Consider the following 23,868-nt stretch of genomic DNA (forward strand, 5'->3'; position numbering starts at 1 on the left):
AATGGCAGTCTATGAAAATATATTTAGTTTAGGGGGGTTATTTTGCATGACGGATTCCCTTTAAGGAGTATATAACGAGTATATAGGATATGGGAATACTAGCTGCTCGGTGGGCTAAATCCAATCAGATCATGAGGCCACCAGCTCTCCAGAAATCAGGGATCCCTTTCTCACTAATGAGTGAAGTGGAAGATCAATGGTACCACTCCATTTAGGCCCCTTTCACACTTGCGTTTTTCCCGTGTGTGTTCTGCGCTTGCTTTCGATGCACAGAACTTGCATTGCACTCTGACCCATCGTAATTTTCAGCAATATTACAGACAGAAACAGCAGAGGATCCACATAATGACCAGAACAGTGTCACTTCTCATACATACACACTGGCCCACATTTACTAAGGTGCTTGTGCCAGTTTTTTCAGTTGGACTTTGCACATTCTTTTAGGTACAAAGTGCTTTTGCAGGTATGTAAGAAGTGTCCGCGCCACATTTGTGTCGCACCTGACCGTTTTTTTTGTCACGGCTGCACTTTTCTTCATGCAACACAAATTTCTGCACTGAAGGGGGTTTTCCGGTGCTCAGTCGGACGTGCAAAGTCCGACAGAATTGTGTCGTACGCCCCATGTTAATCGTGCATTAAAAAAAAGTGGTGCACCATGCACACTACACAGTCAAACTGGACCTAGTACACACTGCACTGTTCTTGGTAAATGTACGCCACAGATTTTTGCAGAAATTGTTGAAAGGTCAGATACATGTAATTGAGTTGGAAAACCCCTGTTCCTGTTATGGTTATACTCGGAGCATATCATGACAGGTTCGGGTGTTACCTGATGCCTGGATACGGCGTTTAGAACTTATCTAAAAAAAATATTTATATAAGGTTTCTTTAGCTGAATGCCATACGAACTTTCATCTGCAGAAAATAAGTTTTCTTGCATTGGTTTGTGACAGGGTCTGCATCTATGGTGAGGCAGCCTCACACTTTCAATATAGGTTCTCACAGAAGGACATTTCTGATACTGTTTCACAGTTGTAATTTGTTTTATTTCTAAAACTTTCAGCAATACTTTGGGCCACCAGCTGCAGATGCTGTATGCAGATAAGGCTATATTGTTCTCACAGTATTCTTTGTTTCTTACAACTGAGCCATTGAGTTTTCTATAATGATAAAGTGTACAAAGCTACAAATATGTTACTTTATTTCTAGATTTGGAGGACTGGAGGCGTACTAACCCCGTTAGGGGCCCTTTAGCAGCACATGTATACATAACCTTCTTAACAATAAACAAAATACAACAAAACTCTTGCTTTATTTATTGCAAAAAAAATCCCAATCAATATAACAAAAAGGCACTTAAAAGAGTGCATCATAAATATATTGCTCAGCCGCTGTAGGCCAGCTAGACTCCCAACTGGAAAGTCGGCCAGCTGAGCATCCACACTACAATCCTCTCCTTCCGCCAGCTGCGACTTGATAAAAAATAAAGAAATAACAATATAAAATATAAAACATAATTACAAGAAAAAATGGGGAGGGAGGACGGGACTGCTTACGAATGCCATGGTAACTGTTGGAGTACACCAAAAATGGCCCTTTATAAACCCTTAAAGGGCACCTACCACCACAAATCTACCTATAAAGGTAGATTGGGTGGTAGGTGGATCAATGGGACGTGAGGATAGCCCTTTTAAGGGCTAATCCTCACGTCCCTGCACTTTTTTAATAACTTTAATGTGGTATTTATTCAAATTTACTTATGCGGCTACCGGGGCGTGGAGTAGCCGCATATGAGATTACATGAGGCGGCTACTCCACGCCCCGGTAGCCATTTTACCCCTCCTACTCACCCATCTTCGGCGCGCAGCTGCGCGCCCTCGTCCGGCGATCCTGCCGTCTGCGCATGCGCAGAAGAGCAGGCCCGCGCCTGCGCGGTCACAACTCCGAAACAGGCGCGGGCCTGCTCTTCTGCGCATGCGCAGACGGCAGGATCGCCGGACGAGGGCGCGCAGCTACGCGGAGCTGCGCGCCGAAGATGGGTGAGTAGGAGGGGTAAAATGGCTACCGGGGCGTGGAGTAGCCGCCTCATGTAATCTCATATGCGGCTACTCCACGCCCCGGTAGCCGCATAAGTAAATTTGAATAAATACCACATTAAAGTTATTAAAAAAGTGCAGGGACGTGAGGATTAGCCCTTAAAAGGGCTATCCTCACGTCCCATTGATCCACCTACCACCCAATCTACCTTTATAGGTAGATTTGTGGTGGTAGGTTCCCTTTAACATGCTGTAACTAGGCAGTGACACGTGCAGACGTGACATCTGATGGGAAGTACCCATTTAATCCTGCCCCACTGTCCTAAAGTGCAAAGCCACCACTTAGCATAACATTAACCCCTTAATGGCATAAGCCATGCAGCCACCAGTCCAGGGGCACCCTTCCTATTTGGATGGGCGTATCCCGCTGTTACTCACATAGATAAACATTATAACTATTGGATTCAAATCTCATGCAAGCATGGTTTTCTATGAGCTTTCACTTTGCCTAGTTAGGTTCATCTTCCTCACCAACTTCTGAACCAGTGAAATTGTGCACAGAAGAGGTGGTCTGCCAGGAAGAAGAAGGGCCAGATTGCGTAAGCACAGGCAGATAGAGCGTCATGAAGCAAATGAATCTAAGGTCCACTGATGTAACAGCATGAAGGTGCTCGGGCACCGATTGCAATGCTTCGGGGGCAAATCTGATTTGCGTACAGATTAAAAAATTTTATATTTGCAAGAGCAGATCTTCTGCACTTACCTCGTGCTTCAGCGATGGTCTCTTCGCTCTAGCGCACACGTCCCCGCCTCCTACGGCGCCGTCCCTCCGAGATTCAAAGGGCCAGTGCACTGCTAATTGGCGCTGGCCACCTGGCGGTCTATAGATGGTCAGCCTCTTCCTTTATGCTCTGCTGCTACTTCCCCGATTCTAATTCCGTGTCGCCTGTCCTGACCTCCTGCCTGTCCCCGACTCCGTCTTTGCCTCACGATTCTGCACCTCGCCTTGGCTGCCACCGTGGACAAAGTCGCTCCTGTGGAGGGACCTGGTGATACCACGCCACAACAAGTCCAACCTGCTTTGCGGTGGGCTCTGGTGAAAACCGGCTACCACTTAGACTCCGCTCCCAGGTGCCGGCTTCATCGTGGTGCATAGGGTCTACTACCACTGATCCTGACAATATGTCATATTTTTTAAGGTGTGTGACTTAAAAAAAAAAAAAAGCATTTTTGAGTGCATGAAGTTTTTTATCCCTACATATACACGGGGAAGGGGGGGGCTGGAGTAGCAATGTGACCTTTTTTTGCAACTTTTTAAAATTTTTCACTTCTTACATCTGACCTTGGACATTGCAACAAATGTGCTGTTATGTTTAAAGGAAAAATTCAGTTAAAGCAAATTAATTTAATAATTCAAGGTGCAAGGGCAGGCCCTGCACAAGGTATAATTCAATGAATCGGCTGTGGCTGGAGTTTTCCTTTAAGTGGCACAAAATGCCCCATGCAACTTTTGACTGCAAAAAGTTTGAAACTGTGTTGCAACTTCTTTGCGCATTCTGGACGCCAAAAAGGTGATAAATCTCCCTCTGACGTTTTGTTGGGTTGCATAAATGGTTGGAAAAGCATCCTGGCGATAGTAGACTCCTTTAGGCCGCGTTCACACGTTGTGTTTTTTGAATTTGGTTTTTGAAGCCAAAAGTAGGTGTGGTTCACAATGGATGAGAACACAAAGGTGCTACTTCTCCTCTTTTTGTCCCTCCACTCCTGGCTTGGAATAGAAAAACTGCGTGTAAACGCAACCTTAAGGATCTGCATGCCGTACTTATACAGCTTGCATTGTATGAAGGTGCATCATGTCTCTGTGTAAGTAGCAGCTGGACTGTGAAACATGGATTTATATTTCTGGATTGTGCACTGGGGATGTGTACTAACATTATTGTATTATTATTTTCTACAGTCTGGGATATACTCAGGCTCTTGTGCCCTTTTATTCTCCTAACCTGTCATAAGAAAAACAGTGTACAGGCGGTCCCCTACTTAAGGACACCCGACTTACAGACAACCGATAGTTACAGACAGACCCCTCTGACCTCTGTTGAAGCTTTCTGAATGCTTTACTATAGTCCCAGACTGCAATGATGAGCTGTAAGGTGTGTGTAATGAAGCTTTGTTGATAATCCTTGGTCCCATTACAGCAAATGTTTAAACTCCAATTGTCACTGGGACAAAAAAATTTTTGTCTGGAACTACAATTTTAAAATATACAGTTTCGACTTACATCCAAATTCAACTTAAGAACAAACCTCTGGACCCTATCTTGTACGTAACCTGGGGACTGCCTGTATAATGACCCTTAATTAAATGGTTTTAGTTTTTTCTGCCCTGAATAAACAAGGCTCTGCTAGCTGATTTTGAAATATTCACCTTCCAGGGTCACTAGTACAGTTGATTTGTGACCAGACCTAGCAGTACGACCTTACCATGTCACCTGCATCAGAGAGATCATGTTGCTGGCTCAACTACAATGCATTCAAAGAATTAGGAACAGCTCAGAGGCACATGGGGCAGTGTGTGTGCCCATGGCGGTCACCCACTCCAGAACAGCACTGTGTGTGATTGCATAGGGTGCAAATAGCTTTGAGTCCAATAAACTGATTGGTAAAAAAAATGCTAAATTTACTTTATATAATTCTTTATACATGTCTATCACATTCCGCATTCATTAGGCATGTGGTGTACACTGCGGCTTCTGGAAAGTCCATGGTTTTACACAGGGAGGTAAAGAACAGATATGGTTACATCAAGTGCGGTAACGACAATCAAGAATTAACAGCTCATCTTACAGATGGAAACAATTATAGTCTGATTTCGCTATGGACATAGTACATTAACATCATTCACTAGCCCGCTTACTAATACTAGCTTTAGTACATCAACACATGCAGCTATTGAAAGCCCATCATATTGGGTTGGGCACGTAGGAAGTGAATTGTGCAAAGAATTTGTTGTTTTTTTCACAATTTTCAATGGTTTCTATGGTTTGCACCTAATTTAAAGGAAATCTGCCATCAAAATCCATCATGATAAACCAGGGACACTTACTTATAGATCCAGGCACCGTGACTGTGGTAATCTTCTTATACTTGTCATCCATGGCCTCCTTCCTTTTAAAATCAACTTTTAAATTTATGCTAATGAGCCTAAAAGGTCTCTGGAGGGTGTTCCAGAGCCCCTCAGTGTTGCAGTGTTATACTGTCTCCCCCTCCCTCCTGCTCCATCAGCACTTTCTGCTCCTTCTGCTTGATGTAATATCACAACAGCAGGACCGTATCTGGCATGAGGTTGGCAATTCAATAACAATTACATTGGCGCCTTTAAGGTGCAGCACTTCGCGCCTGTGCGCACCTCTCCAAGCGTCATCACACACATGGTCGTCTCTTCAGTGAGCAGCCGGCTACGTATAGCCAGGAATTGCTGAGAGCCGGGTGATGACATGTCTCTCTGGCTGCTTTGGAGTAGGAAGGGCTGATGGGGTCGTAAAGAATTGTAAGATGAGGAAGCCTGGAGGGGCTATGACAATACCCACCAGAGCCCTTCAGGCTTATTAGCATATTTAAAAAATTATTTTTTTAGGCAAAGAAGACTATAAAAAGAAAGTGAAGAGCAGATGCAGAACGGGGGCTAACACGAGCATGTGAGTGATGCTGGTTTATATTACACAATTCTTCTGGTAGTTTTACATTTAGACATTAGCAGTAATGACTGATGTCACATTATCAATTCCCCCTTGTTTGGTTTAAGCGTCTTGGCAATGAACCATATCATACCAGATGACATTCTGTAAAATAGGAGGGGACCACTGAGTCTTTGTTTGTTATTGGCTCCGTGATTACCTTTAAGTTTGTTTAAAGAAAGAATATAAGAAGTTTCTGAGCACAAATGAGAAGAGCCCGAAAATCAGACGCCAGGTAAGAACAAGTGGTGAGGGGCATTTATTTGGTGCAGCTGAAACAGCGGAATATTATCTCCCAATTCCGAAGGGGAGTTAATATTAAAGATTACAGTGTATGGAGCTAAATACCTGCAGCTATGGACTTCTAATATTGATGTCCTATCTTAAGGGGGTATTCTCGTCTGGGCATTAAGATTCAGTTTCATTCATCTGCCATATATAAACATTTCTTCAATTAGATGTTATTAAAAATGTTTTAATTTCTCATAAATGTAGTGATATGGCCCCTTAGAAACTGTGTTCTTGGATACGGCCACCTCTGCACAAAGAAATGTCTGGGAGTTACTGCATATCCCACAGCCGTCCTGTGGTAATGATTGCTGAATTCAGGTGGTCAGGCAGGACTCTATAGCGCAAGTCTGGCCACCACTGGCAAAATGTGAGGTGGCCGTATCCGAGGAAGCTGTCTCGTTTCTAAGGGACAACATGGCTACATTTATGAGAAATTATCTTCACACAGGAACATTTATTTAATAACTTCCAATTAAAGAAATGTTTACATATGGAAAATTAATTAAAACAAATGGGAATGCCCAGATGGGAATACCCCTTTAAAGGTTAGAACATCAATATCTCCATCAACCCCTTTAATTCACAAGTAACAACAAGTTGGGTGTTCCAGAGCAGAAACTATTTGGAAGTACCGGTAGTTCAGATATAAGATATATTAAAGGAGAGTTGATTAATTTTCTTTTTTTTCCAACAGGATGCCTCAGCAGGAATCCCCTGCGAGTGGTAAAGATCTGAAATCTCTCCTCAAATGGCACCGCACAGAAATAGCAGTGGCCATCACTGACCTCTTCCCTCTGCTACATGGTATGATGGACAGAGACCTTGTATCTGAAGACAGATTTCAGGTAAGCATGCTCTATTAAAGGGAACCTATCACCAGAGCCCTTTTTCTGGCTCCCCCATGTCCACCAATAGAGAATAGTGTACACACTGCCAAAGGGTTTTTATAGTAAAAGTGGCTTTAAAAAAACAAAAAACAAAAGTCAGATAAAAGTTTACCTTTCTGTATGAGGAGCCGTGTCCCTAGTCCCATGGGAGTGGCCAGTGAGGAGCGGGGCAGACATGTATGATGTCCTGAGGTGGCAAGCGACCGGGGCATGACCGAAGCATGATGGAACAGCTTCCCGAGGGTTGGGGGGGGGGGGACCACTCCACACCGGCCCCTCACATGGGGCTAGGGTCCCAGTTCTGCATACATTTTGATATAACTTATCGTAATTTCAGAAAAATACCTTTTTACCATAAAAAAATCTTTGGCAATGTCTACACTATTCTCTATGGGGACACGGGGGAAGCCAGAAAAAGTGCTCCTGATGACAGGTTCCCATTAAAGGAAACCTACCACTTGAAGTGGCAGGTTTCAGATGGAAATACCGAGCACCAGCTCAGGGTGAGCTGGTGCCGGAGCTTATTTTTGTTAGTGTTTTAAACTGCTATATCGCGGTTTAAAACACTTTTTAAACTTTATAGCCGGCGCAGGGAGGTACGCGCTCGGCACTTACCGTGCGCGCGGCTACATAGGAAGTGAAGGAGAGCCGCGCGCATGGTAAGCGCCGAGCGCGATACAGCGATATAGCGGTTTAAAACACTAACAAAAATAAGCTCCGGCACCAGCTCACCCTGAGCTGGTGCTCGGTATTTCCATCTGAAACCTGCCACTTCAAGTGGTAGATTTCCTTTAAGCCCTGTACTAGTGCTATTGCCATGATTGTAAGAACTCATGAACACAACAGATCCTATAGAAGAGTCAATAGACCCTGCCTAGGACAGAAATCCATGCATGGAACTACATGCCTTTTTTAGGAGTCTTATATACAGAGCTGTTTTTTTAATATAATATACCCATAAATTAATTTTTTTTTTTTTTTGTGTTTTATTTGCCTATAATCCAAATGAATTGGAAATACTGAAGTAAATACCCAATGTGACAGAATATGATCTGGGGGAATGTACTGGGGCTACCTATTTACTGGGGGGCATGTGCTGTAGCTACCTATTTACTGGGGGGCATGTGCTGTAGCTACCTATTTACTAGGGGCATGTGCTTGGACTACCTATCTACTGGGGGAATGTGCTGCAGCTGCCTATTTACTGGGGGGCATGTGCTGGGGCTACCTTTCTACTGGGGGCATGTACTGGGGCTACCTATCTACTGGGGGAATGTGCTTGGGCTACATATGTATTGGGGGGCATGTGCTGTGGCTACTGATGTACCGGGGCTACCTATCTGCTAGGGGACATGTGCTGTGGCTACCTATCTACTAGAGGGGAAGTGCTGTGACTACCTATCTACGGGGGGGCATGTGCATATTATATGGCTCTCACAGAATTACATTTTAAAATATGTGGTGATCATGGCTCTCTCAGCCAAAAAAGTTCCCGACCCCTGGTTTAGGTATTTCCTATGAAGGAACGTTCTAAAATTTTAATCCCCTAGTGATGTTTACACAATAAAGATCATTTTAACCCCTAACTTTGCAATTGTAGTCACGTTTATTGCTGTTTTTGGTCCTGTCACTCCCTAGAGAGGTCAGTGTAAGAATCAGTAAGTCAGTGTGGGCGGGGACTCTCTAAGCAGACACTTCATGATTCCTTTGTGCTATGAGATTCTGTGTGCTAACAATGTGCTTAGATTATCAGGGAGACCGATCAGAGATGAGACATGAGATCCATGAGATGGATATAAAACAAAGTGACTCTCTTAGCTCTGCACCCTCAACTAATCAATAAAACACACAGTCAGCTCTGCGCCCTCACTTGATCAATTAAATACACAGTCAAGTCTGCTTATCTTGCCTGTAGGTTTTAGAGTAAGTCACTGCACACTAGTGATGGGTCGTTTGTGAACAAGCCGGCACAAAGAGGCGAGTCATTCGCGTTACACAATGGGCAGCACAGATATGGGATTGGTTTGGCTGACAATGTGGTCAGTGGTCCCAAATTCCCCCTATGATGCATAAGAGAACGTTTTTCAACCCTTAATTGTCAGGGTATAGTAGGTTGATTCATAAATAACCTTTAAGATATTAGTGATTGTAAGTGTTACGTACACTCACCGGCCACTTTATTAGGTACACCATGCTAGTAACGGGTTGGACCCCCTTTTGCCTTCAGAACTGCCTCAATTCTTCGTGGCATAGATTCAACAAGGTGCTGGAAGCTCCTCAGAGATTTTGGTCCATATTGACATGATGGCATCACACAGTTGCCGCAGATTTGTCGGCTGCACATCCATGATGCGAATCTCCCGTTCCACCACATCCCAAAGATGCTCTATTGGATTGAGATCTGGTGACTGTGGAGGCCATTTGAGTACAGTGACCTCATTGTCATGTTCAAGAAACCAGTCTGAGATGATTCCAGCTTTATGACATGGCGCATTATCCTGCTGAAAGTAGCCATCAGATGTTGGGTACATTGTGGTCATAAAGGGATGGACATGGTCAGCAACAATACTCAGGTAGGCTGTGGCGTTGCAACGATGCTCAATTGGTACCAAGGGGCCCAAAGAGTGCCAAGAAAATATTCCCCACACCATGACACCACCACCACCAGCCTGAACCGTTGATACAAGGCAGGATGGATCCATGCTTTCATGTTGTTGACGCCAAATTCTGACCCTACCATCCGAATGTCGCAGCAGAAATCGAGACTCATCAGACCAGGCAACGTTTTTCCAATCTTCTACTGTCCAATTTCGAGCTTGTGTAAATTGTAGCCTCAGTTTCCTGTTCTTAGCTGAAAGGAGTGGCACCCGGTGTGGTCTTCTGCTGCTGTAGCCCATCTGCCTCAAAGTTCGATGTACTGTGCGTTCAGAGATGCTCTTCTGCCTAGGAAAAACAAATTTGATGGTCCAGCCGACAGCGGTGATCTTTTAGACTTTTATTTCGTCAAATTTTAAATATCCACAGTGTTAGTCCATAATTCCTACGCGTTTCAAGCGAACGAGTCGCTCTTAGTCATTCCATGACTAAGAGCGACTCGTTCGCTTGAAACGCGTAGGAATTATGGACTAACACTGTGGATATTTAAAATTTGACGAAATAAAAGTCTAAAAGATCACCGCTGTCGGCTGGACCATCAAATTTGTTTTTCCTCAGTACATTGCCTGTGCAAGCCAGGCGGGTTTCGTGCCGACTCCAACGTGACCAGGGAGGTGAGCTGGGAAACCGCTTTTTTTCTTCCGAATGCTCTTCTGCCTACCTTGGTTGTAACGGGTGGCGATTTGAGTCACTGTTGCCTTTCTATCAGCTCAAACCAGTCTGCCCATTCTCCTCTGACCTCTGGCATCAACAAGGCATTTCCGCCCACAGAACTGCCGCTCACTGGATGTTTTTTCTTTTTCGGACCATTCTGTGTAAACCCTAGAGATGGTTGTGCGTGAAAATCCCAGTAGATCAGCAGTTTCTGAAATACTCAGACCAGCCCTTCTGGCACCAACAACCATGCCACGTTCAAAGGCCTCAAATCACCTCTCTTCCCCATACTGATGCTCGGTTTGAACTGCAGGAGATTGTCTTGACCATGTCTACATGCCTAAATGCACTGAGTTGCCGCCATGTGATTGGCTGATTAGAAATTAAGTGTTAACGAGCAGTTGGACAGGTGTACCTAATAAAGTGACCGGTGAGTGTATATGTTCTATATAAATAGATGGTTGACCCATGGAGTGGACCGTAAGAACCATAGTTTTACAATGATTCTAATGGGATGATGGTCCTTGGGCATAATGATTAATTAGCAGTAACAATGGTAAATTGCCATTCCAAACTTGGTGTTTGATTTGGTTCATGAGCCCCCTTGTGTATGGGGCCGCTACTGAGTACTGTACATAATGGGCTTCATTTTTCCACAGGAGACTCAACGTACTGGAGAAGGAATAGGAGCCCAGAAAGCGTCTCATGCTCTTCTCACTTGGCTTCTCACACGTGATATGCACTATGTCCATGGTTTCTGGTCTCTCCTATCCACAGAATATATTTTAAAGAGTTACCCCCGGTTATCAGGAATTCACAAAGCTCTTCAGACTGGTAAATGCAATACTTTTTTGTCCTACGTATTGGAATCAAATGAATGGGGGAAGCGGATGACAAAGAAGTCCGCTCAGGACTAGCACATTTGCAGAACAAAAAGAGAAAAAAGCACTGGGTGTGTGCCAATGCTTCATAAGGGTCCTTTGCAGCCCATCAGTCAAATAACCAGGGGTGGGACTAATTAAAGATTCAGGACAGGACATGACACTTTGTAGTTTGAAAATGCCCAGCAGAGACTCCCAGGGTGCATCACAACAGCTGAGAAGAGGAGATTTGCCTAATTACATCACTGTCAACATTGTGTTTATAAAACGCAAGCATTAACACGATGTCAATGCATGCGTTAACATTGGGGCAGATTTACTTACCCGGTCCATTTGCAATCCAGCGGCGCGTTCTCTGCGGTGGATTCGGGTCCGGACGGGATCCACTAAGGCAGTTCCTCCGACGTCCACCAGGTGTCGCTGCTGTGCTGAAGAGCATCGGAACGCACTGGAGTTCACCAAGCCATCCTGGATGAAGGTAAGCGCGTGTCGAGCGAAACTTTTTTTTTTTAAATGCGGTGTTTTTTCCGAATCCGTCGGGTTTTTTCACGGACATGCCCCCCGATTTCCGTCGCGTGCATGCCGGCGCTGATGCGCCACAATCCGATCGCGTGCGCCGAAATCCCGGGGCAATACATTGAAAATCGGTGCAAAACGGAAAAATTTGGGTAACCCGCCTTAGTAAATGACCCCTATTGGGTCTTTTAACATCACTTAAAACATGCATTTTGTAAACTCAATGTTGATAGGGATGTAATTAGGCAAATCCCCTCTACTCAGCCCCTTACAGAGGCGTAACTATCATGTAGGTAAATCATGCAGCCCATGTCCTGTTCTTATCCTGATGGTCATACTGTAATACACTGACTTGGAAAGATAAGGATTTGGGCTCTTATGCCTAGATCACCATCAACAATGCTGAGTCATGTATCACCCAAAACAATGGAAATTGGGAGTTCCACCAGCTCTATAAAAACGAGATGATTATTACAACAAATAGCAAGATGGATGAAGCTATTTATTTTTTTTTTTTTTAGCATCAATAAACTTTTCTCATCACAAAGCCCGACACTCAACTTCTGCCGCCAAACACTCAGACCATAAAAAGTTGCAGAAGAAGCGAAAAGCTGGAGGGCAGAAGGACCCATCAGGAGACACAGAACAACTTTTTGGCACTGGTAAGATGACTAGAAAGTCTATCACACATTTTTGACAACTATTTTTGCTACTATGCCAGGACTCGCAAAGAGTATCATTGTTTACACAAATCTGATTGGATTGGTGTTCATAAAAAAGCTATAAAAAAGCATATGTAATCAAATGCATCAGAAAAAAATGCTAATTTGTAACCTTTTTTTATACAGGTCATATGTGTTAACTAAATATATTTAATAATTTTTTAATTCAATTTTTGATGATGTTTTAATCACACTGTCTAGTAGCACCTATGGGTGCATTCACACCACAACTGATAACCATAACAGCTCTCGGTTGTCAGTGGATACATGACTTATATGTAGAGAGCCTTCCCAACACATACCTCAAATACAAATACAAGGTGGATGTACTCTTAACCCATCCTGCATTGTGTCTTACATACATTATCATTACTGTTATTAATTCTTTGTCTTTGTAATATTTTGCTCCAACAGGTCCACCACTTAAAACAAAGCCGCCTCGTAAAACAGAGAAAATGGAAAAACATCCTTCACAAGTTCTACAAGTTAACTGTATGTCAATGGGAACTATAAGATCATTTTTGTTGTTTATTTTAAAGTGCCATTGGTGTCACCCGAGACCATCAAAAAGTAGGTTAAAGGCAGTGATGGTATGAAACAAAAGCTGTTAAAGCGTGTTAAAGGGAACTTGCCATCACAAATTACCCCATTAACGCAGTGTTCATACCTTATGGAGCATGTTATCCTTTCTCCAATATGTACACCACTTAGGCCAGTTAACCCCTTAAGGACGCAGCCGGTTTGCAGGTTAAGGCTCGCAACTTTTTTTTAAAATTTGACCAGTGTCTCTTCCTGTGGTAATAACTTTTGAACACTTTTACTTATCAAAGCGATTCTGAGATTGTTTTTTCCCCACATGTTGTACTTCATTTTAGTGGTAAATTTTGGCTGATAAGTTTTGCGTTTATTTACAAAAAAAAGAAAAAAATGATGAATTTTTAGAAAAATTTGCCATTTTCGAAATTCAAAATCACCGCGTTTTCAGGCAGATAGATTTACCACCTAAATAACTTGCAGAATAACATTTCCCATTTGTCTACTTTTCATTTTCATAATTTTTGAAATGTTTGGATAATTTATTTTGACGTCACGCGGCTTACAAATCGAATAGCGATTTTCCGTATTTTCGGAATTGACTATTTTGGGGATAAATACTGTTTGAAATCAAATTTTACATATTTAGCAACAAAACCCCCTATATAACCAACCCATTTTTAAATCTGCACCCCTCAAACTATCAGAAACAGCATTTACAAAGATTGTTAACCCCTTGAGATCTTCATAGTAATTGAATCAAAATGGCGGTGAAATTTAGAATGGTCAAATTTTGTCGGTTATACGTTCATTTAGCCCTAAAATTTACACATTTCCAAAAGATAAAAAGAGAAAACTCACCATAAAATTTGTTCTACAATTTCCCCTGAGTGCAGCGACCCCCCACATGTGGACATTACTTGTGTTATGGGGGCACAGCGAGGCGCAGAAGGGAAGGAGCGCCCTGCAGCTGCCAGGATTTTAGTTTTCTGGTTGCCCCCTTTTGAAGGCTATAAAATGTTCGCTTTTCCGTTATTTGGGCCATTTTTTTTGCGGGACGAGATGCTTTTTCCAGTGTTACCATTTTGGGGTTGGTATCACCTATTGTTGAAAATTTTGGAACTTTTTTTTGAGGTCATGAGTAGAAAAGCATCAATTCTGTACTGGATTTTTTACTTTTTTTTTTTTTCGTGTTCACCGTATAGCCTAATAATCCTGTTATCTTTCTTCTATGGGTCGATACGATTACGGGGATACCAGACATGAATATTTTTTCTTATGTTTTACTAAATTTGCCAAATAAAACCCTAATGTGGGGAAAAATCTATCATTTTTGCATCGCTGTCTTCCAAGTGGCATAACATTGTTACGTTTTTGGCTACAGAGCTGGTTGATGGCTTGTTTTTTGCAGGACATGTTTTTCTTTGCAACAATATCATTCTGGAGTACATATGTTTTGTTGATCACTTTTTATTGCATTTTTAGTGGGATATAATAGGTAAAAATCATTTTTGGTGGGTTTTTGACGTTTTTTTTTACGGCGTTCATCATATGGGTTCAATAGTTATTTAGTTTTATTCTATGGATTGTTACGGACGCGATGATACTATATATGTGGGGTTTGTGTTATGATTTAGACTTTTTTGAGCGTTATATGTCTCTTTATATGTTTTGGGGCTTATGGGCATTTTTAGTGATTTATAAAGTATTTTTTATTGAAAAACATTATTTTGTACATTTTTTACATGATCCACCATGGGATATGAACAAGCAATCATCTGATTGCTTGTTCTTGATAATACTCTGCAATACTAATGTATTGCAGGGTATTATGAGTGCCAGCCTATGCAGATGCATAGGCTGACACTTTGCCTTTAAGATGACGTCACAGACGCCATCTTAAAGGTAAACCCTCCAGGCTTCTCTGGGGTCCCGATCAGACCCCAGAGGAGCCAAAACAGCGATCGCCCCCCCCGAAAACGGTGCGGGGGGGGCGATCGTGGGGCAAAGACCCCCAGAAGGCATGTTAAATTACCGCTGAAACCCCCCGGCTAACGATGCCGGTTCGGCTGCTATGCAGCGCTGAACCAGCATCGGCTCTGCGCCGTAGCTGTACTGCGCTGAGCGCTAATCGTCGGAAGCTGCGCAGTACAGCTACGGCGCGGAGCGCTAAGGGGTTAAAGGGGTATTCCGGAAATAATCATAATTCATATTCAAATGGGTCATTAAAATAGTAAAATATAAGCTAATATGTAATTAGTTGTTATTTAAAATGTTGCTCCCCTCAGCAGAGAAATGTTGTGGACATAGACAAAGGTGGAGAATTAAATTGCTACTGGCTCTTTAATCAGTCCTGTGACTTTGTCCCTGTGGTTGAGACACAGGACAGAAGATGGCTGCCAGTCACATGTCCACATCACATGTCCTGCACCTTACTAAGCAGGTCATGTGATCACCACTATGAATCTGGCACCCTCTGAACTGCTCTGACAGAGGGCACCAACTTGGTGCACCTTTAACGCAAAGCGTGCGACACAATTCTGTTTGACACTGCATGATAAATGTGCTGCACAGTCCAACTGTCCACCAGAACGCTGCTTTCAGTGCAGAATTCTGTGTCGCTTCGGATATAGTCAAGCCAGGACACAATTGCGTCGCATACACTTTATAAATACATGTGTAAGCAGTTTGCACTAAAAAGAATGTGTAAAGTCAGACAAAAAACTGGCGCTGGGGCTTTAATAAATGTGGGACATTGTGCAAAAAAAATTGTATTTATGTACATTTTTTCACTTTGTTGGCAAAATATCTGGTGTAACGGGAAAGTTCTTGGATGCTATTTTTTCCTAGCTTCTGCATTTTTAGACCAAAACCTTTATAGGGAAGTTACAGTCAAAACTATTTTACAGAATCATGACGTCATGTTGGCTGATGGCTTAAAGGATTTATAGTCTCTATATGTATAGTAGTTCCTCTTAACACATAATGGAAGCAAGACAGAGTTTAGGAGATGAATTTGCAAGTATGATTGTTTCCCATGATACTTGGGTGAATTCAGAAAGTATTACAGGCGGTCCCTTACTTAAGGACACCCGACTTACAGACGTCCCCTAGTTATAGTCGGACTTCTCTACCCCCTGTGACCTCTGGTGCAGTTCTCTGGATGTTACTATAGTCCCAGGCTGCAATGATCAGATGTAAAGTGTCTGTAATGAAGTTTATAGATAATCCTTGGTCCAATACAGCAAAAAAAATAGAAACTCAAATGGGGTAAAAAGAAATTTGTTACAGGAGGATTAGGGCTTGTTTGTTTTAGCAACATGTCCAAAATTGTGAATCCAACAATTGGACACAATGGGGGTCATTTACTAAGGACCCGATTCGCGTTTTCCCGACGTGTTACCCGAATATTTCCGATTTGTGCCGATTGTACCTGAATTGCCCCGGGATTTTGGCGCACGCGATCGGATTGTGGCGCATCGGCGCTGGCATGCACGCGACGGAAATCGGGGGGCGTGGCCGAACGAAAACCCGACGGATTCGGAAAAACCGCCGCATTTAAGACAAAAAATGTGTTGCGAAAATTACACTTACCTTCACCAGGTATAGGCTGGTGAATTTCAGGGCATTCCAGCGCGCCTCCGGGGAACTGCAGCGCAGCAGCACCACCTGGTGGACGGCGGAGGAACTACCTTAGTGAATCCAGGCCGGACCCGAATCCACCGCAAAGAACGCGCCGCTGGATCGCGAACGGATCGGGTAAGTAAATCTGCCCCAATAAGTCCCCATAGACGGCAATGGCAGCCCAGCGGCGGTACTGTTCTGTGCAGTACATGGGGAAAAGATAGCGCATGCTCTATCGTTCCGTGTGTGTGCGGCTGTGCCCCACTTTTCTCTATGGAGGAGGTCACCTCCTCTCCAGCGCACAGCGGGCGGGGGCATACTACTGTGTGAATGTACCCTTAACTGTATAAATGAATAGTGCAGATGAAAATAGTAAACTTTGTGGAGATGTTCCCATGTTCTTCTTTTTCCCCTTTCCTTTTTCTTTATTTGACCCATTGAAGCCCAAGTTTTTTTTTAGGATTTCTTGTTTCGGTTTTTCACTCCCCTCCTTCCACAAGCCATTTCTTTTTTATATTTCCATATACAGAGCTGTGTAGGAGCTTGTTATCTGTGTGACAAATTATACGTTCTAGTGGCACAATTTCATATTCTGTGCCATGTACTATGAAGTTGGAAAAGTTGGGGCACAACTAATCCATTGTGGATTTCCTGATGTAGGGCAATCCAGCTAAGTTTCTATTTTTGTTATTCTATGAATCCCAATGATGTGCTCCCCAAGGCAGCGACTTATCTAGATAGGGTTAAAAACAGGACATGTACCCCTGTTGCTGGCTGTCAGGTGAGGGGGTTGCTCTAATAAGCCACTTTTATGGCAGCGATATATTGTACATACTGTTACTATACATTTGACTTTGTTCTATTTTATTCCAAGCTCCACAAAAACTTCCGACCTCTGTGAGTGACGCTGAGGGGAAAGTCTCTGTCTTCACCGTAAGCAAACCAGTGACAACAGATAAGAAGACCAACCCGGGTAGGACAGGAAATTTTCTACAGCGTCTAATTTATTTTGCTCTTCTGTGGATTTCTAAGAAAGGATGAAATGAATGGAAAAAATATATATAAATAAAATACATTTTTTTGATTATTCATCCATGTGGAGATCCCAAAATTGGCCCTTCCAACACATTCAGCTGAATTCCTAGCAATGTTCCCTCTCAGCCTATGTAGATAGTATGAACTTTTTACTGTCAAAAATAGACAATACTGAACCACATCAAATCATGGCCTAGGGAAGGGGAAAGTGTGAAAGGGGTATTCCGGGAATAAGCATAATTTATATTCAAATGGGTCAATAAAATATAAGTGAATATGTAATTAGTTATTATTTAATATTTTGCTCCCCTTAGCAGCAAAATGTTGTGGACATACAGAAGGATGGAGAATTAAATTGCTACTGGCCCTTTCATCAGTCCTGGGGCTTTGTAGAGGAGACACAGGACAGAAGATGGCCGCTGGTCACATGTCCACATCACATGTCCTGCACCTGCCTGGGCAGGTCATGTGATCACCTCTACGTTTGGCTGCAGTCGGTTGGTTGCAGTGCATCCAGTATGTCCAGTGTTGTGGTATGACATCATCTCAGTGAGGTGATGTGCAGTGATGGCAGTTACACATCATTACTATGGTAACAGAGCAGGACAGTCTGGTACATCATGATTGGGGGCAGAGCCTGAGAGGGAGGATCTGTTGCTGAGAGCTGCAAGATCATGGGAGTTGTAGTTATAGATGATGGCCACCTTGCAGATAACTCTGCCCACTTTAGAAAGCTCATAAAATTTTGTGAATCATCAAAGCAAACTATTTAAGCATTTTATAATTAATGGCATTGAGTTTTGTTGCATCCATTTATTTACAGCATTATGGGTTTTTGTATCAGAAGTTTACACTCACCGGCCACTTTATTAGGTACACCATGCCTTCAGAACTGCCTCAATTCTTTGTGGCATAGATTCAACAAGGTGCTGAAAGCATTCCTCAGAGATTTTGGTCCATATTGACATGATGGCATCACACAGTTGCCGCAGATTTGTCGGCTGCACATCCATGATGCGAATCTCCCGTTCCACCACATCCCAAAGATGCTCTATTGGATTGAGATCTGGTGACTGTGGAGGCCATTTGAGTACAGTGAACTCATTGTCATGTTCAAGAAACCAGTCTGAGATGATTCCAGCTTTATGACATGGCGCATTATCCTGCTGAAAGTAGCCATCAGATGTTGGGTACATTGTGGTCATAAAGGGATTGTCAGCAACAATACTCAGGTAGGCTGTGGCGTTGCAACGATGCTCAATTGGTACCAAGGGGCCCAAAGAGTGCCAAGAAAATATTCCCCATACCATGACACCACCACCACCACCAGCCTGAACCGTTGATACAAGGCAGGATGGATCCATGCTTTCATGTTGTTGACGCCAAATTCTGACCCTACCATCCGAATGTCGCAGCAGAAATCGAGACTCATCAAACCAGGCAACGTTTTTCCAATCTTCTACTGTCCAATTTCGATGAGCTTGTGAAAATTGTAGCCTCAGTTTCCTGTTCTTAGCTGAAAAGAGTGGCACCCGGTGTGGTCTTCTGCTGCTGTAGCCCATCTGCCTCAAAGTTTGACGTACTGTGCGTTCAGAGATGCTCTTCTGCCTACCTTGGTTGTAACGGGTGGTGATTTGAGTCACTGTTGCCTTTCTATCAGCTCGAACCAGTCTGCCCATTCTCCTCTGACCTCTGGCATCAACAAGGCATTTCCGCCCACAGAACTGCCGCTCACTGGATGTTTTTTCTTTTTCGACCCATTCTCTGTAAACCCTAGAGATGGTTGTGCGTGAAAATCCCAGTAGATCAGCAGTTTCTGAAATACTCAGACCAGCCCTTCTGGCACCAACAACCATGCCACGTTCAAAGGCGCTCAAATCACCTTTCTTCCCCATACTGATGCTCGGTTTGAACTGCAGGAGATTGTCTTGACCATGTCTACATGCCTAAATGCACTGAGTTGCCACCATGTGATTGGCTGATTAGAAATTAAGTGTTAACGAGCAGTAGGACAGGTGTACCTAATAAAGTGGCCGGTGAGTGTATATTCCTGGTATACCCCGTTTTTCATGTTGGGTTGTTTGTCGCAATTTGGGCTCCCTTGTGATCTAGGGAAGTAAAATTATAAATATATATTATAAATTTCAATATTTTTAAGTGTCTAGGGCAATAAAGAGGTTAATGTAAAGTGAGCAACACTGGCGGCCAAGGTTGTTGAAAATATTAAAGGGATCTTTCGAGAAATAAAATCTATCCTGTCTCCTATTAATATGTTATGATAATTATTTTGTCCAGGGTTTTTTACTATGTTCCCGGGGAGGTCTGAAAATAACAAACAGCATATACTCACCTCTTTCCGATACACACTGTTTGTGTACAGCATGCAGGTGCTCACTGCTGTGTGTTTATATATCCCTGTACATAGACACTGTGCTGTACTAATTCTATAGCCTTATATACAGTAAAGACACTTATATTACTTCTGTAGCATTATATAGAGACAGTGCATGGTACTACAGATATAGGCAAGTATATAGGCAGTGCACAGTGGCCCTGCCTATATAAGAAGTGATCTGCATCTTATTGAAGAACTATAAAAATGTGTGTGTAGTGCCGGTGTTATATATATTTTCTAGTAAATTCATTTTACAGACAAGTCTAAACAGAAGGATAAAGAGATGGAAAGCACAGAATGCAATCAAAACCAACCCCTAAAATTGACTATACGTCCAAAGTTATCAATCAGTCATGTAAGTACACGTAGGGGTCATTTAGTCAGGACATTTATGTGTGTCTTTTTTTTTGCTGGGTTTTTGGACTGGGTTTTATTTATTTTAGATATATCATGTCTGTTGTATTCTGTACCTTATTTATTGTTTTAAAATTACACAAAAGTTGCTAATTATTCCCCAATACTCGGGACTGGAGTTTATTTGTGATATAAATGTGCCATTTTACCGCGATTGGTGCCAAAATTGCATCCTTTTTTTTATATAAGTCCACGTCTGGACTTTATAGGTATATCAGGTGCAACACTGAAAAATTCTGCCGTTGCTAACGTGGCTAGACAATTGGAAAAGTCGCAACTATAAGAGCAAAGAAAAAAGTAAAAGCAACGATATGACCCCCACAATGATGTGCACATATCTTATGATTTTTAAGGTCAAGTAAACCTGAGTTTCATACTTGGGGTTTTGCACGCTTACTGTAGTTTCAGCTTTCAAAATTTGAAAGGAAAGCTACCACTTAAAAAAAGTTAAAAAAAAACACCTACCCATAGTAACCTACACTCCATCCCAGTGCTTGTCTTCACTAATCTTGACAATCTGGGATCACCTAAAAAAGAGACTTATAAAAATCAGCACAGAGTCAAGTTGATGTCCAGTGCTCCGTGCTGCTAATTATTCACACCTCCAGCGTGAAGTCACCTCCCTCTCCAACATGGGAGAAGGAGGCATCTATCACACAGGAGGCGTGAATAATTAGCAGCCCGAAGTGCAAGGAGCCTGTTGTGTCAAGATTAGCCAAGACAAGCGCTGGGATCAGGATGAAGAGGAGAGTAGGTGAGTATGTGTTTTTTACTTTTTATAAGTGGTAGATTTATTTAAAATAATCTAAACATTTGTCCTTACCCTAAAGGAATTGGCGGATTTTGCCCTGATATTTGGCCCGATTTTCCACCAAACTCACTCAAGGGCCACATACATACACATGGCAATGGGGCCCGAGAGCCAACTGCAAAAACGCCAGCTAATTCACTTTCCCCATTGACTTCTATTGTACATAGGTCTTATTCCTTCCCTGATTGTAGCATGGTCAATGCTTTCCTGTAGACATAAGTGGGGAAAGCAATGCCCACCTGCCATTGTCCACCTGGCCACAACAGGTCGCAAACAAGGGATCACGTTTGCAGGTGTAATACACACATTAGGCTGTGTTTTCATGTTGAAGTCTTTGCTGTTGCAGTTTTTACAAGATTCCTGAAATTTCATGGCAGAACTGCAAAGAAATGATATTGTAACTGCAGCGTAACCATGGAGTTATACAGTAAGGATTGTGTCTGGACTTCTTAACAGAAAATTCACTATATAGTACAGTTTAAAAAAATTCTTACGCACACACTTTACATAATAGCCTATCATTAAAAATGCAGTATAATTTCAATTCTTCTACAAAATTCCAGTTTTCCTTTTGTCTAGTATTTGTCAAAAACTGGACTTTATTGTATTGATTGAGATCATTATAAACAGAAAACAATTGAAAATTAATCCTCTTACTTCTTAACATTTTTTCAGACTGGCATTAATGCTCCTACTTCAGAGCCGTCACATCATCAGGTCTGTGTAACTTTTATCATGCTTGAGTCATATGAGAAAATTCAGATTGGACACTTCCAGTAGTGCCGGTTACTGACCTGCTTTGTAGTATGGTGTATATATATATATACAGGCAGTCCCCGGGTTACGTAAAAGATAGGTTCTGGACGTTTGTTCTTAAGTTGAATTTGTATGCAAGTCGGAACTGTATACTTTATCATTGTAACCCAGACAAATTTTTTTTGTCTCTGTGACTATTGGTTTTTTAAAAATGTTGGGTTGTCATAAGAACCAGGATTACCAATAAAGCTTCATTACAGACACCTGTGATAACTGTTACAGCTGTTTATTGTAGCCTAGGGCTAAAGTACAGTAAATTACCAACATCAAGTGGTCCATTTGTAACTAGGGGTCGTCTGTAAGTCGGGTGTTCTTAAGTAGGGGACCGCCTGTAAATATGTACTTCTATTACTACTGATCTCTGCTGTTGCATCTTCCAGAGTAATGATGATGAGTGCACGGTGTGTCGAGATGGTGGCGAGTTATTATGCTGTGATGGATGTCCTCGGTCTTTTCACCTAACATGTCTTGTGCCTCCACTCAATTATATACCACGGTATGTGATTCTGTGTCTTAGGGCTTAAACAGATGACTGTTGGGAATGGGACTCTGAACATCATAGTGATATATGATTTAGGGAGTCCCTTCTTCCCTGCTGTAAACAGGAGCACAGCCCTGCGCTGCTGATTCAAAAGGGGAAAAAAGGGACTTCTTGTATCAGATATAATTATGATGCGCAGAGTCCTGTCCACTGCGCAGTCAGTCAGTCCGTGAAACCTGTTTGTCTACTTTTAGCCTTGGGGTATATACACACATATAATTTAGATATGATTAACTCACATAAGGTTTCTGAAGGTTCCTTTCAAGGTGTTTTTAGACAGTAAAGTTGTGGAAGGAAAGAACTAATTTCTGAAGTGGTTCTTATGCCCATTTATACACATGAAAATATGAGCAAAACTGCAACAGATCTATGTGATGTTTGATGCAATTTTAACCACAAGGTTAGAAGTACAACTAAAATTATATAACACTGCAGCAATTTTTGTGATTTTGCTGTCCTTAGGAAATGTAATGTGTAGGTTGTAAAACATTTCATATGAGTAGCTTAGAATTTCCCCAAACATATCTTCTTATTTTCTGCTGTCTCTTTAGTGGGACATGGAGATGTGACTCCTGCAGGAAAGGTGGATCACTGACAGATGAACGAAAGGATCAGACTGATAAGGATGCTACAGTGGTGGCAGTAAGTGACACGTGACTCTATAACTTTCCTATAAGCGAATATCCATGTTGCCTTTTACAGTACAGGCAGTCCCTGTACTGTAAAAGATAGGTTCCATAGGGTTGTTCTTAAGTTGAATTTGTATATAAGTTGGAACTGTATAATTTATAAATGTAGCTTCAGGCACAAATATTTTTGCCCATGACAATTGGAGTTTCAAAATTTTTTGCTGTAATGGGACCAAGAATTAGCAATAAAACTTCTTTATAGACACCTTACAGCTGATCATTACAGTCTGGGACTATAGTAACGTCCAGAGAGCTTCACCAGAGGTCACAGTGGGCAGAGGGGTCCGTCTGTAACTAGGGGTCGTCTGTAAGTCGGGTGTCCTTAAGTAAATGTATAATTCTGGTTCTATCTTTTCAGGAGCCGACAGAAACGAGAGCTACGGAAAGCAGTACAGACAGTCATGTCCTCCCGGAAACTTTTGGTTCATACAGGTAATAATTAGGAAACGCATGAAAGTACTGTAATAAAAGAAACCTTAAAGGGAACCTGTCACCAGAATTTACTAGCCCCATCAGATAGGATAAGAAATGTCATTTCTAAAATCCCCTCTTTTATGTGAAATCTCACCATTTAATGTCGTGAAGAGTCAAATTTTACTTAAGATGAGTAGACAAGTTTAGAGGCTGCAGGGAT

General features: G+C 42.4%; 1 protein-coding gene across 3 annotated transcripts in view; it reads left to right on the forward strand.

Moving 5' to 3' along the window:
* LOC140122421 (autoimmune regulator-like) overlaps positions 1-23,868 on the forward strand; it is a 36,050-nt gene that overhangs the window by 5,035 nt on the left and 7,147 nt on the right. For all 3 annotated transcript variants that reach the window (XM_072143256.1, XM_072143259.1, XM_072143258.1), the window contains exons 2-12: positions 5,670-5,730; positions 6,755-6,905; positions 10,916-11,090; positions 12,175-12,315; positions 12,790-12,867; positions 17,408-17,506; positions 20,221-20,318; positions 21,864-21,905; positions 22,385-22,500; positions 23,097-23,187; positions 23,593-23,666. In XM_072143256.1, the coding sequence (XP_071999357.1) occupies positions 5,729-5,730; positions 6,755-6,905; positions 10,916-11,090; positions 12,175-12,315; positions 12,790-12,867; positions 17,408-17,506; positions 20,221-20,318; positions 21,864-21,905; positions 22,385-22,500; positions 23,097-23,187; positions 23,593-23,666 (1,067 nt within the window). In that variant the 5' untranslated portion in view covers positions 5,670-5,728. The remainder of the gene's footprint in view (positions 1-5,669; positions 5,731-6,754; positions 6,906-10,915; positions 11,091-12,174; positions 12,316-12,789; positions 12,868-17,407; positions 17,507-20,220; positions 20,319-21,863; positions 21,906-22,384; positions 22,501-23,096; positions 23,188-23,592; positions 23,667-23,868) is intronic.

Source organism: Engystomops pustulosus, chromosome 3 (assembly GCF_040894005.1).
Source record: "Engystomops pustulosus chromosome 3, aEngPut4.maternal, whole genome shotgun sequence".
Lineage (NCBI taxonomy): Eukaryota > Metazoa > Chordata > Amphibia > Anura > Leptodactylidae > Engystomops > Engystomops pustulosus.